Source organism: Emys orbicularis, chromosome 13 (genome assembly GCF_028017835.1).
Source record: "Emys orbicularis isolate rEmyOrb1 chromosome 13, rEmyOrb1.hap1, whole genome shotgun sequence".
NCBI lineage: Eukaryota > Metazoa > Chordata > Testudines > Emydidae > Emys > Emys orbicularis.
This window is the reverse complement of record NC_088695.1, coordinates 50,674,557-50,689,745: the sequence shown is the minus strand read 5'-3', so window position 1 is coordinate 50,689,745 and position 15,189 is coordinate 50,674,557. Positions and strand designations below refer to the sequence as shown.

At 43.8% G+C, this 15,189-nt stretch overlaps 1 protein-coding gene across 1 annotated transcript in view; it reads left to right on the top strand.

The window, feature by feature from the left end:
• FASN (fatty acid synthase) overlaps positions 1-14,352 on the top strand; it is a 59,499-nt gene extending 45,147 nt beyond the window's left edge. Inside the window, exons 36-42 of the mRNA XM_065416305.1 lie at positions 2,509-2,751; positions 8,708-8,896; positions 9,652-9,879; positions 10,344-10,564; positions 11,138-11,236; positions 11,344-11,595; positions 12,598-14,352. Of these exons, the coding sequence (XP_065272377.1) occupies positions 2,509-2,751; positions 8,708-8,896; positions 9,652-9,879; positions 10,344-10,564; positions 11,138-11,236; positions 11,344-11,595; positions 12,598-12,735 (1,370 nt within the window). The 3' untranslated portion in view covers positions 12,736-14,352. The remainder of the gene's footprint in view (positions 1-2,508; positions 2,752-8,707; positions 8,897-9,651; positions 9,880-10,343; positions 10,565-11,137; positions 11,237-11,343; positions 11,596-12,597) is intronic.
• Positions 14,353-15,189: the final 837 nt, after the last annotated feature.

Below are 15,189 nucleotides of genomic sequence, written 5' to 3'. Positions count from 1 at the left end.
TCATTTTCCATTTGTGTTCTGTGCAATTGATTATTCCTTCCTAAGTGTAGTACATTGCCTATATTGAATTTCATCCTATTTCTTTCAGGCCATTTCCCCAGTTTGTCAAGATCATTTTGAATTTTAATCCGGACCTCCAAAGTGCTTGCAACTACTCCCAGCTTGGTATCATCCACAGCGTTTATAAGCATACTCTCTATGCCATTATCTAAATCATTGATGAAGATATTGAATAGAACCAGATGCAGGACAGATACTTTTGGGACACTCTCCATATGCCCACAGCTTGACTGTGAACCATTTATAACTATGCTGGACCTTAAAGCAGGTTCATCTAGGCCAGTGGTCTCCAAAGTGGGGTGCTTCGGCAGTTCGGGCGGGAGTCCAAGCGGCTTTTTTTTTTTTTTTTTTTTTTTTTCCTTCGGCAAAAATGATAGAGCCGGCATGGCGGGGGGTGCATGCTCAAAAAATTTTTACTGATAGGGGTGCGCGATCAAAAAAGTTTGGAGACCACTGATCTAGGCTATCTTTCCCAAGTTTGTTTGAGAAGATCATGTAAGATCATATCAAAAACCTTACTATAGTAGAGATATACCACATCTACTGATGTCCTCTTATGCACAAGGGTTGTCAAAGAAGGATATTAGGTTGGTTTGACATGATTTGTTTTTGATGACAAATCCATGTTGACTGTGACTTTTCACCTTATCTTCTAGGTACTTACAAATTGATTTTTTTGTTTTGTTTTTGCTCCATTATCTTTCCTGGTTCCCAAGTTAAGCTGATTGGTCTATAATTCCCTGGGTTGTCCATATTCCCCCTTTATAGGTCGGCGCTATATTTGCCATTTTCTAGCCCTCTGGGATCTCTCCTATCCTCCATGAGTTCCAAAAGATAATCGCTAATGGCTCAGAGTTCTCTTCAGACAGTTACATCCTAGAATACTTAAGGATCGCATCTGGCCCTGCTGACTTGATGTCTAACTTGTCTAAGTAATTTTTAACTTCTTCTTTCCCTCTTTTAGTCTCAGATCCTACCCCATTTACCCTGATGTTCACTATGTTAGTCGTCCGATCACTGCTAACCTTTTTTGATGAAAACTGAAACAAAGACATTTAATATTTCAGACACTGCTACATTTTCTGTCATTGTTTTTCCTTCCTCATTGAGGAATGGACCTACCTTGTCCTCATCTCCCTCTTGCTTCTAATGTATTTGTAAAATATTTCTTTGTTACGCTTTATGACCCTAGCTAGTTTAGTCTCGTTTTGTGACCTGGCCTTTCTAATTCTCTTTTCATGGTTGTGTGGTGTGTGTTTTGTTGTTTGTTGGTGTGTTTTTTTTTTTTTTTTTTTTTTTTTTTTTAATCATCCTTTGTAATTTGACTTAGCTTCCACTTCTTGTATGACTCTTATGAGTTTTAGGATGTGGAAGATCTCCAGTTTAAGCCAGGGTTGTCTCTTGCCATACTTCCTCTTTCCTACGCATTGGAATAGTTTGCACTTGTGCCCTCAGTAATGTCTCTTTGAAAACTGCCAACTCTCCTGAACTCTTTCCCCTACCCCCCTTAGACTTGCTTCCAATGGGATCTTACCTACTAATTCTCTGAGTTTGCTAAAGTCTGCCTTCTTGAAGTCCATTGTCTTTCTTTTGCTTTTTTCCCCACTCCTACCATTCCTTATTTCATGATCACTTTCACCCAAGCTGCCTTCCACCTTCAAATTCTAAATCAGTTCCTTCCTATTGGTCAGAATCAAATCTAGAACAGCCTTTCCCCCAATTGCTTTCTCCACCCTCTGCAATAAAAAAGTTGTCTCCAATGAATTCCAATAGCTTGTTGGACAATATGTGCCTTTCTGTATTATTTTCCCCGCAGATATCTGGGTAGTTGAAGTCCCCACCACCACCAAGTCCTGTGCTTTGGATGATTTCTTAGTTGGTTTTTAAAAAAAAAAAAAAAAAAAAAAAAAAAAAGCCTCATCCACCTCTTCTTCCTGGTTAGACATTCTATAATAGATCCCTATCATGACATCATCCTTGCTTTTTTATCCTTACCCAGAGGCTTTCAACAGGTCTACCTCCCACTTCTATTTCAACCTCTGTGCAAGTGTATCTATCTTTGATATACAAGGCAACAACTTCTCCTTTTTTCCCCCCTGCCTGTCCTTCCTGGACAAACTGTACACTTCTGTACCAATATTCCAGTCATGAATTATCCCACCAAGTCTCTGCAATGCCAATTATGTCATAACTGTGGTTGTTCACTGGAATTTCTAGTTCTTCCTGTTTTATTCCCCATACTTCTGTGATGTTCATTAGACTTTCCCCTCTATATTCCTGCTTGTCCCTGCTACGTTTGCCCACATTCCTCCCAGATTCTGACCCTTCACCCAGATTTTCAAGTGAATGAAGACACCTGCTCTGTTTTTCTTTAGCTTTCTCCTCTCCCTGCTGCCATGTGCTCCAGTTAGTCATTTAATGTGTTCTCTCTTCTGCCTTCTTTCGCAGGCCTGGCCGTGCAGTGGGGCGCCATTGGTGATGTGGGTGTTGTCTTGGAGACAATGGGCAGTAACGACACTGTGGTTGGTGGAACTCTTCCCCAGCGACTCAGCTCATGCCTGGAAGTTCTGGACCGCTTCCTGAATCAGCCTCATCCTGTCATGTCTAGTTTTGTTCTGGCAGAGAAGGTCTCAGTGAAGAGTGAAGGAAGCAGCCAGCGGGACCTTGTGGAGGCTGTTGCCCACATCCTGGGTAAATTAGATCATTAATAATTACAAACATTCTGTGATCAGAATTCTAGAAGCCACAACTTACTCTAGAATCTGCTATAGGAAGTATTGGTGCCAGCCACTGTCTGAAGGGAATTGCGTGCAGGTGTGCAGCCTGCTCTGGTCCAAAAGCGTCTATTCACTCTCTAGAAGTATCTCTTTCTTATACAGCTGTGGGAGTGCTGCTTGTATCACTATTTTTATAGCACCATGCATGTGCACAGAACTTCATAGTAGGAAAAAATGCACAAATTGAAGGTTAGACCTTAGATCCCAAGACTTCACAATATCGAGATGCATACAGATACAGTAGCAGCACAGGCAGTGGTCAGAGCTGACCTCACGGAACAGGTGTTGGGGTTTTTTTCCCGGGGGGGGAGGGGAGGGTTAGAGGTAAATAATTTGGGGGGGGTCTGAGGATGCCCTGGCCACCCAGGAACATTAGTCCCAGCTGGGGGTGGGGAGGAGATGACAACGGAGACTGAGTTCCCCCTCCCCCTTCCCTGCACAGAGCAGCCAGGGCTGGGTCCGATCAAGCCCCAGAAACTTCCCCTGGCTGCAGGAACCTGGGGGCGAAGGGACTCGGTGGGATGGTTCCAGCGGGGAGATGGGGGATGGCAGATTGGTGGGGGGGGGAGGGTCCGGATGCATGGGGGTTGGGTGGACAGGGGGAGCAGCTCCCTGTACAGTGACACACACCCCCACAGAGCACCTGGAACACACACACTCTCCCCTGAGCCCCTTCTGTATCAGAAGCCCACCACACCTAGAACCCCCCACCAAGTCCCCCAAATCCCCACCCTGCTGAGCCTCATCCCCTGCTTCAGAAGCCCCCGATACCTGGACCCCCCACCCTACTGAGTCCAAACCAGCTGTACCCTGACCCTCCACCAAGCCCCACTTCCTCCCCCAACTGAGCCCTAACCACCTTCACCTCACCCCCCCCCCCACTGCAGAGTCCCATTCCCCCTGCACCCAGAACCCTGCACTGAGCCTCTGTGCATCCAGATTCCCCCCTGCACCTGGACCCTCCACCGAGCTGCCCATACACAGATTGTGCCACGCAGAATCCTGGTACTCTTGAGGGAATTCTGCATTGAAACATTAAAAAAATTAAAATTCTGCAAAGTTCTGCATATTTTAATTGTCAAAATAACACAAACATAATAATATTATCACAGCATTTTCAATTATTTTGGTAATTTATTTCAAAATACTTGTCAGCAAATAATTGAAAATTGTGTGATTATATTGTGATGTTTTGACAAATAAAATTTGCAGAATTTTAAAATATTGTGTGCAGAATATTTTATTTGTTGTGCAAAATTCCCTCAGGAGTAACACAGGGAGCAGGATTTGGTGTAGGAGGAAATGAGGTCAGAGATATAGGCAGGAGTGTTTATGAAAAGCCTTAAGGGTGAGGGGGTGAGAGGCTTGAACTGAATGCAGAAGAGTAGTCGTCAATGCAAAAATTCAAGGGAGAGGGAACATGGTTGGAGAGGAAGATCTGTGACAGACCGAAAGGGAGAACAATGGAGTTGAGTCAGGGGAGGCCAGAGAGAAGGAAGATCAGACCAGTTTGAGCCATGGGGAGAGGTTTTACATTAGAGTATTTAGGGTGATAGGAGGAATTAGCAAGAGTCCAGATGCACAAGAGGAAGATGACACCAAGATTATAATGGGGGAGGGATAGCTCAGTGGTTTGAGCAGTGGCCTCCTAAACCCATGGTTGTGAGTTCAATCCTTGAGGGGGCCACCTAGAGATCTGGGGCAAAATCAGTACTTGGTCCTGCTAGTGAAGGCTGGGGGCTGGACTTGATGACCTTTCAGGGTCCCTTCCAGTTCTATGAGATAGGTATATCTCCATATATTATATTATGCAGGATTTGGAAGAAGAGGTGGTGATATTGGCAGTGGGGGAAAAAATTTAGATTTCAGCATTTCATTTTAACTCTCTGATGCCTTGTTTCTCTGTATCCTGATTTTTCACTAACTGATCTTTAATGATCTGCATAACTAATTGATTCACTATTTATTTTGCTTTATCATCTTGTTAGGATGCCAATCACATTCACACTGTGCTGCCTTGTTCCATCCTCTTCTGACCTATCTTTCTATCTTTTTATTATTGTAGTAGCACTGAGGAGCCCTTGTCATGGACCAGGACCCCATTGTTCTAAGTGCTGAACAAACACAGAATAAAAACAGTCCCTGCCCCTGAGAATTTACAATCCAAGTATAAGGCAAGAGACTAAAAATGAATGCAGATAGACTAACACAAGGTATAAGGAATTAATAAGATAGTATTGGTCAGCATGATAGGCATTGGTCTCAGTACACCAGCAGTCTTAACCATCTCCTCCACCTTTTTCCTCTTCCCTCTACCGCCTGGCTCTCAAAGGAACCTGGATCTCACCATCTGACATGGTACTTCTACCACTCCACTTTTGTATGCCAAACTCCTAATTCTCTTGCATATGCTACATCCAGCATCATCCATAAAGGACTATGAAAGGGATGTTGGACTCCTCTTCCTCCTTCCCCTCCCAGTCTGTTTAACTTGTAATTTCTTCTGCATTGTCTATAACTAAATCTAAAATCTTTCTGTTCTCCTTTCCTTGACCTCTGATTACCTGTCTTTCTGTCCATTCTTGGACTGCAAGCTCCTCAGGACAGGAACTCTCCCTCCTTGAACATCTGTTTGGAAAACCTCTATTCCATGCTGTTCTATTTAGGTTCTTATGGTGCCCTCATTGGTGTATCTGAGCACCTTCCAGTAGTGCATTGTGATATGACTAACTTCTGTTGAGCAGTTCGATTCCTCTTATCCTCTCTCCAGGGGGAGAATTTTGTGTGCTCTGTAGTATTTTGGTAGGATATTTTTTTAAATGTCCATGCTGCTCTGTTTGTATTACAGAAGGCAAACCAAAGAAGTGTGCCTTGCACATGGAGTGGAAGGGAGTGAGGTTTGTGATTGTCCTTAGCTCTTATAGGAGTTTGTTCCCCAAGTCTGACTGGTCCCTGAAAAAGCTCTGTCTCCTGCACAGGTGAGCTTTATTCTTATAGTCAAAAGTTCCACTGTGCCTGAGGAGTAGAATTGTCACCACAACCACCTTCATGGAGCTTTAGGCAATCTTTTAGGTATGCTGGGTCCAGGCTATTGAGCACCTTGAAGATAAGCACTGAGACCTTAAACTTATTCTATGGGAAGTCAGTGTAGAGAGTGGAGGATAAGATCTGATGGGCTCATGGTAACCCATGTTTCTGAGGAGACATGCTAGTGTTCTTTATTAGCTGGAGCTTCCTAAGGGCTGACTGCTTCATACCCAGTTACTGCATTGCTGTAGTCCAGACAGCTGACAAAGGTGTGTAGATAAGAGGCAAGTCATCATCCACCAGGATGGGATGGAGTCCTCTATCCAAATGGAGGTGGTAGAAACCATTATTTGCAGATGCTGCTGTGCAAGACTGTAGCATCTGTTAGGATTCCAGGAGCACTCCTAATCTACGGACTGAAGTGACCAATTGTGGGTGTGCCTTTAACCAAAAGAAACTGCATGGTGGTTGTGAACGCTTCAAAGTTTTTCCTCTGGCTTGCTTGGATTCACCTTCAAACTGCTGTTTTTATCTATGAGCTGATTTCATCCAAGCACTGGGTCATCTAGGTGATAAGGTATTGTCATATGTGGTGAAGGATAAGAAAAGATACGTATCCATTTGCACGTTGCTGGCATGAGTCCATGTTGACTGACCAGTTTACTTAGTGGCTGCATGTATATATTGAATAGAACTGGAAAGAGAATTGATACTTGTGGAGACCCACTGTGTGCAAACAAACGTGTGTTAATGTGCCTAAATGTAAATGTGTATATATACGTCTAGGAACAAAAAGTGTAGACCATACTTACAGGATGGGGGACTTTATCCTGGGAAGCTGTTACTCTGAAAAAGATGTGGGAGTCATAGTGGGTAGTCAGCTGAATGTGAGCTGCCAGTGTCATGCTGTGGATGAAAGAGCTAATGTGACCCTGGGATGCATAAATGGGGATTTCCAGTAGGAGTAGCACGGTTATTTTATCTCTTTATTTGGCACTGGTGGAATATGGTGTCCAGTTCTGGTGCCCACAATTCAAGAAGAATGTTGGTAAATTGGAGAGGGTTCAGAGAAGAGCCATAAGCATAATTAAAGGATTAGAAAACATGCCTTATAGTGATCAACTAAAAGAGCTCAATGTATTTAGCTTAACAAAGAGAAGGTTAAGGGGTGACTTGAGTGGTCAGTAAGTATCTACATGGGGAACAAATATTTAATAATGGGCTATTCAATCTAGCAGAGAAAACTATAACACAATCCACTGTCTGGAAGTTAAAGCTAGATATTTTCAGACTAGAAATAAGGTGTACATTTTCAATGGTGAGAGTAATTAACCATTAGAATTTACCAAGGTTTGTGGTAGATTCTCCATCATGATTTTGGGAAAGTCCTCTGGCCTGTTTTAAGAAGGTCAGACTATATGATCCAATGGTCCCTCCTGGTCTTGGAATCTGTGAATGCTCAGCAGTGTTGAATGTTGTAAAAAAGGTTCAGGAGGATGAGAATGGGTGTCTGCCCTCTGGCCATTGACAGTGGAATGATGTTCATCCGTGCCACTAAAGTGGTTTCAGTCCCATGTCTTAGCCTGAATCCAGATTATGCTGGGTCTAGGATATTAGCGTCAATTAGATGATCTTGAAGTTGGCCTTTGGCTATTGTTTCTGTGAGCTTGCCCAGGAACGCAGTGTTTGATACTGGATGCTATTGGCTAGAACTGATAGATCTATGGTGGCTTGCACTGTTATGTAAATTGACAACTAATCCAAACACCAGGTCCAGGGTGTGACCCAGCTATGGGGGATGGACTGGAGGTGACTTGTGAAAGTTCTAGGGAGCCAGTGAGGAGATGATTTGGGGGAACAGGAGTGTTGCATCTGCAATGACTAGGATATTTTACCAACATGCTGGTAAGGTATAAGTTCCTCTAATAAATACTTTAGTTTCTCTAGTGGTCTGTAAAATTAGCATAAAATCTGTTTAGCTTTGCTCTGTTTTCTATTATTAAATTAATTTTAATTAACTTGTTTTAACTGAGGTACCTCTTTTGGCACCTAGCACATCATGGGTGCTGCCATAAACAAATACTACCACCCTCTGCTCAATATTTTTGTGAACTATCCAGGAAGATATAAGAACTTGGACAAAAGTGTGAATTTTGCGAAAAGTTTGCCCAGAGGTAATGATGGGTGAACCGAAGGAAGTGGATGGGGCTGCCCAAGAAGTGAAGCTTGAGAGAGAAGGTCATGGTACAGAGGATGGAGCCCTGGAAGATGCTAAACGGGGGAAAGAGGAGAAGGAGAAGAGAAATTGCTGCAAGATGTTGAAGGGGCAGAAGGAGCAGGGTCCTTGGGTCCTTTGGATGTTCATAGAACTTTCTACAATTTTGACTGGACTCTTTCTGCCCTGTGCTGATTGGCTGTTTGCTCCATCCTTCCCCCCCTCACTATTTCTTCACCTCAGCTTCATGCCACACCTGCTTCTCACCCATTCTTCCTCTCCCTTTTCTTCCCATGTAGCTGATCTCTCTCGTAAGTAAAACTACAAATTAATAATAATTAAAAATCGTGGCACCAACATGTCATTTGCTGCCATGACATTATTAATTCTGCTGGTGTGTTAGGATAGGGGATGGGGTATTTGTCTATCTTGTCTATTTAGTTTGAGTTCTTCGAAGAAGGGATCATCTGCTGCTCTCTTTTTGTATGGTGCCTAGCACAGTGGGATCCTACTCTTGCTTGGCCTTTAGGCACTACCGTAATACCCATGTTAAATAATAATTGCAGGAACAGTCCAAAAAGTAGAAGGACATCAGTCTGTTTTTCAACCATCTGGTTCTTTTCATCAGGTGTCCGTGACGTGAGCAGTCTGAATGCTGAGAGCTCTCTGGCAGATCTAGGCTTGGACTCCCTGATGGGAGTGGAAGTGCGTCAGACCCTGGAGAGGGACTATGATATTGTCATGACTATGAGAGAGATTCGACTGCTTACAATTAATAAACTGCGAGAACTTTCCTCCAAGTCTGGAACAGCAGAGGGTACGTCATCTGAATTTGGCCTTGGGGGGGACTAGGGTCACTAAAATAGCCATTGGGGTCCATATACATTTAAATAATAAACAGACTCCCATGCTGTCTCTTTCAATATGTAATGGTGAGAGCCTCTTAGTGACAGGTGATGGAATGGGGTCTGGTGTGAACTGATAGTAGTATTGTAAGTAACAAGTGGGCATAGCACTGCCACTTAGAGCTGTGCTGCCCCAGTGGATTGGTCCAGCCAGTTATTGGCGGGGGGGTGGGGGGGAGTAGGGAAGTCCCTAAGAGAAGACCCAAGGCCAGGAGAAAGAAGCTTATTTTGTCTCCCATCTCCATTTCTCTGCTGCCTGATCACCAGGACAGCTCTCCAGGTGCTCCCTAGATAGCGTCAGCAATGCGGATGCAGAGAGCTAGCATCAAATAGCCTGAACCATGAACTAGCTTTTAGCAGCAGTATCAGTGTGGACAGGGAAATGACAAAGGCAGAAATTCAGAGGGAACAGCAAAATCCAAAGCCAGGCTTGTGGGGGAAGAGGTAGTGTCCTTTCTGAGTCCCCCTTCCTCAAGGTACTGGCAGAACATCCCCTCTGAGGCACCAAGCCTGAATTTCTATATGGATTACACTCACTGCCATTTAATGATCTAGTGAGCAAGAGGGCTAATCCAACGAGCCTTCGCTTCTCTGTGGGCTATGCTGCCTGTCCCACTAATCTGACCCTGACTGTAACTGGCTTCTCCTGATGTGCTTTCCTTTAAAGAACTGAAACCATCCCTTCTGATGAAAGCTGGCCAGGCTGAGCACCCTGAATTGGACTTGAACAACCTGCTGGTGAATCCAGAAGGGCCAACAATCACCCGGCTCAATGAGGTACAGAGCACAGAACGCCCTCTTTTCCTCATTCACCCCATCGAAGGATCCATCACAGTTTTCCACACACTTGCCTCCAGACTCAGTATGCCCAGCTATGGACTCCAGTGCACAAAAGGTATCTGTATCCTTATTCGTCTTGACTTTCTAAACCTCACTTGGTAGCTTTCATCATCGCATAGAGGGCTTAGTTTCTGACCTCTGCACGCAGAGCTCCAAGCTTCAGTGACCCATGACTGAGTCCACTTAGAAAAGTCACAAACATCCCCAGTTAAATGGGAAAGAGAAATGTCAGTGTAAATAGAAGATGCTTGAATGTGGAAGTGTGTTCTCACGCAGGGAAGCCGGTATGCCAGAGTGATGGACAAGACTCTGCTCATCACTGATGCTTCTGGGGCACAATTACTTGTTTGGTCAGAAATATATATTTAACCCTTATCATAATCTATATAGAAATACACTTTTTTAAAAGCGGTTGAGTGTTTCTAATGGAGCCATTACTAAGCTGGTAGAGATGTAACTTCATCTCTCACTCTGATTTCAACCTGTTTCTAACTCCAATAATTTGCTTCCTCTTTCTAGCTGCTCCTCTGGACAGTATACAGAGCCTGGCAGCCTATTACATTGACTGTATGAAGCAGGTGCAGCCTGAGGGACCCTATCGCATTGCAGGATACTCCTTTGGAGCTTGTGTAGCCTTTGAAATGTGCTCCCAGCTGCAAGTTCAGCAGAACCCCTCCCATTCACTCAACAGCCTCTTCCTGTTTGATGGATCCCACTCCTATGTGGCAGCATACACTCAGGTAAGAGATTCTGGGGGAATCTTCAGAGACCATCCTGTCTCTCACCAATGTTAATGATTTGGGAGCCTTCCATGTGACCCGAGCCATTTTAAAAAATTGACAGACCCATCTTCCAGGAAAAAAAATAGCTGACAAGGAGGTTTAGGTGACTGTAAAACAGCAGCTCTGCTCCATGAGCTGACTGGGATGCAAGTGCTGATTCAGATGTCCTATAATAAATGGTGGAATTAGCCTGTTTGTTTCAAGGTGCTGAAGCCTCCAACATGTTCTTGTGCTGCAAGCAAGGGTCCTAACCTGGCTAGGCCTCCTAGCACCCCCATATCCTCCCTTCTGGCTGGCATAAAGCTCTCTAAAGGACCCCAAAATATTGGCAATTGGTCAGTCCCCCAGTAACATCCACATGGAGATCACCTGTATTTTCTTTGTGTTGTTTCTGGGTTTGTTGTCCTGTTTGGATTCTCCCAAGCTTTTCAGTCACTTGCTGTCAAGTACAGGGCACCATACTATGTTATCTTATCTAATGAGCAAGAGAGAGCTTCCCTTTTTGTATTAGTGACACTTTCTCTCTTCCAGAGCTACCGAGCCAAGCTGACCCCAGGAAATGAGGCTGAGGCAGAGACTGAAGCATTGTGTGCCTTCATTCAGCAGTTCACAGGCACTGAATACAATAAGGTAATGTTCCTCCACTACTTATAGCTACAGGGAAATGCCTCTTGCACACAAGAAGAAGCTGGTAGCTGCACCTCACTTAGCAGTAAATTGTTCTTTACTGTCTATAGTTGCTGGAGACTCTTCTGCCTCTGCAAGACCTGGAAGCTCGTGTCAATGCTGCTGTGGATCTGATAACACTGAGCCACAAAAACATCAATCGTGAAACTCTCAGTTTTGCTGCTGCTTCCTTTTACTACAAACTGAAGGCTGCTGACAAGTATGTGCCGGAGTCCAAATATCATGGGAATGTGACGCTACTGAGGGCAAAGACCCACAACGAGTATGAAGAAGGCCTGGGTGGAGATTACAAGCTCTCAGAGGTTAGTTTAAGGAACAGCTCCAGGTATGAAGCTGCACTTTCCTAGTTGGGGGGCAGAAAGGAAGTGGCAGGAAGCCATATTCTTGCCCTCCCCAAAACATATTTGCCTTGGGGGGGCAATAATTATGCAACTGTCTCTTCCTGAGAACTGAAGAGTCCCCAGAAAACAACATGAAGAGGAGACTGCACAGTTCTAGGCCAGTGTCAGCCTCAAAGGAGGCTGAGGTCCAGGAGAAGTTCTCACTCCAATTTTGAAGCAATTCCTTAACAGCAACCTACAGTTGTTTCCACTACTAATTCCTATAGCTCCCAAAATGCACTCTGTGCTCTGAAGAGCTACTAGTCTGCAAACAAGTCAGTAGGGGGAGGGTTGAAGCAGAGACAACTTAAAACACTCTTTGCTTTTTAACCTTTGTGCACTCATTTTTAAAAATTATTCCCCCTTGATATAACATAAGACAGCAGGGAGGGGAAGAGAATTTATTGATCTTCTTTAAAAATAACCTTCCTCCTTCCTTTCCTCATTACAGCCCAGATGCTCTTCCCTTTTGGAACTTCTCATTTATTGCCCTTCCCACCGAGCGTTGTGTGATATGATTTTTATCATGCACTTAAGGAAATTTAATTGCGTGTGTTCCCACCCACCAAGAGACTATCCTTAAAATTACCATCTTTCTGAAAGTGTTTACATTCCCAACACAGCCAACTACACCAGCTTATTCCTTGCTGTGAGGAAAAAATGGATCCACTTCTATTGGGGCCCAAGGTAGAGGTCCTGGCCCCCTATGCCCTGCCCTCAACAGTGCATACATTGAAGCATTGAAATGAAAAGGTTATAGAGTCAGAACAGAGAATGGAACATGTCAGAAGCAAGAGACCTTCAACCTCACTCTTCTTTCTCAGACTTTCATGTCTTATAGCTAAGGCAGCAAGAATGTGGAACTAAAATGCTTTAGAATTCTGGATATAAAATTTTCTTCTTTTGTCTTTTTGCCACGTGTAGGTCTGTGAGGGGAAAGTATCTGTCCATGTCATTGAAGGGGATCACCGTACCTTCTTGGAGGGAGCTGGTGTTGAGTCAATTATTGGGATCATCCACAGTTCACTAGCAGAGCCCCGGGTCAGCGTCCGAGAGGGTTAGTCCCTTTCTGCTCACCTTCTATCACTGGCCGAGAGAATTCCAGCAATATATCCCTTGTTACGACAGACCCCAAGGAACTCTTCTTGTAATCCAACATCCCATCTGCTCTGCAATCAGGTCTAGGAAGTCCTGCTGATGGATGTCTCTCTCCAGTGTTGTGACACTCTCACTCTACACTGCTACATGGACCTACATCCATGGCTACTTCCTACCCCTTTGGCAGCATGAAAAACAAACTTAGGAGTAGACTTCTTTTCTTGTGCTATGTATCATTTTGTTGTCTTAACAGTATTCCAAAGGATAAGTGATAGCACTTATTTACCAAGCCCAGTTAGCAAGGAGGGGAGCTGCAGCTGATTTTGGAGACATCTGTTGATCTGTGAAGAATCAGTCTGTAGTTAAGTTGGATAGAATTCCATTGAGGCTCTTGTAACTTTTTTTTATTTGAAATATTTTGCGTATTTATTGCATCAACTTCCCAGTTTTAATTTATCATTAATTTAAACAAAACAAAACAAAACATACCTTGGAAGTTTGTATTCCTTCTACCAGGTGAAGTTGCCAATTTTGTTAAACCAAAATGCATCTTTGCAGCAGTCTCTCCCCTCCTTGCTTCACAAAGAGAGAGAGGAGGGTCAGGGAGGGTCTCAAGATGCTGCTGTGCTGGGCACCTTAAATTGATATACTTGTATTGATATACTTGTACAGCTGACCATAGGCACATACCAAGTGTGGGCTGCACAGGGCCCTGTACTGGGATCCCTGCAACTTCAGGCCCCTCTCCCAGCATACACCTACCACTTCACCTTGTTTCTGACCCACCATTAGCCTCTCCATTCAACCATACACACTTTGAAAAAATTAACTCTGGGACTTTCACCCTCCCTAGTTCCTCATTGACAAGCACCATTATCTAATCCTCATGACCCCCTGCTCTCCCAGAACCAAAGCTCTGCAGTGGTTATAGCTATCTGCCTAACACCCCTGCATATCTTATTTAGCACCAGGCCTGGCTAAGCCTAGGGCCATCCCTGTGTGCACACATCCTCTCCTCACTGAGACTGGAAATCCTACACGTTAGCCAAGTAATCAGTTCAGTGGCAAATTATTTTAAAAGATTTGATACCTTTTTAAAAGACATTTACACTTTAGAATCCAACACACCTTTTTCTTGCTTTTGCTACGCTGGACCTGTCTTTAGGAAAACCAGTGAATTCATGCTGTACCTATGATACAGAGGAAACATGGGGAGCAAACACCATCAACTAGATTGGAGCCCTTGTGCTCTCAGAACTGCATTATAATCCAGCTCGCCCACTAGATTATTTTGTCAGTATTGGCACAGTCCAATGACAGGAGTGTCCCTGACTGCTACAGGTTCTGAGGTGGGGGCTCGGTTGGTTAAACCACCCTCTGTGGATGGCAGCTGAGTAACTGGTTTTAGTTTAATAAAATATTTGTGTGGAAATTTGAAATGCAAACACAGTGTTGACTTAAAACATTTCCAAGTCAGTCTTGTTCTGTTTTTTCATTTTTTACATACCTTTGGTAAAAATGCTGCTCTAGAGAGTGTCCTTTCCTCGTTGGCTCTCCTAAAATTAAATGAGAATTGATCTCTGGCTGGATGGCTTTTCTTTCTCTCTCCTCTTCCTCCCCCCGCCGCCTTATTTGTCAGTCATCCTGAATCTTCTATTTCTTGGTATAAAAATCCCTCCAAAACTTCTGCTGGCAAATATTGTTGGAAGGCTGTAAAGATGTATGGTATTTTGGAACATCAAAACCTGTAGCCGTGATCTTAGTACCTCAGACAGGTGTAACCAAACTAAAAGAGTGGGCATTGGACACAAAAGTCCTAATCTTAGCTTTGACTCTGTATTGGATAAATCACTAACCTCTCTGCCTCATTTTCCCCATCTGCAAAATGGGGCTCATAGCACCTGCTTCACAGGTCTGTTGTGAAGATTTATTAGACAATATGTGTAAATCACTTGGTCCATGCAAAATGCTGTTAAGTATTAGTCAGCTTCCTTATTAAGTGGGGTGTGTGTGTGTGTAATTGCCAAGCCTTGACCTTACACTGAAAAGGAGAATGGGTCGATCACATAGTCACCTGTGTGTGACTAGAACGCCATAGTATTTCCGAGCACCATTCTTGAAAATCCAGGCACTAGGCAAGAAGTAGAACACAAAATGAAAGAGAAATTTTCAGTGATAAATGTTTAAAAATTATTGGCAGTTGCAGTGATCCAGGGGAGGGGGGAATTCTCACTGACATGGCCTGTACTGAAGATCTGGAAGAAGGAAGGTGACAAAACTTGAAATAACTTGGCAAACAGTGCTGAACTAACAGGAGTCTGACCCAGAGTCTGTGTTGAAGGAAAGTGCTGCTATTGTACAAAGGCAATTTAAATGAATAGTTCTGAATGAGTGGACAAGGCTAGAGCTAATTCCATT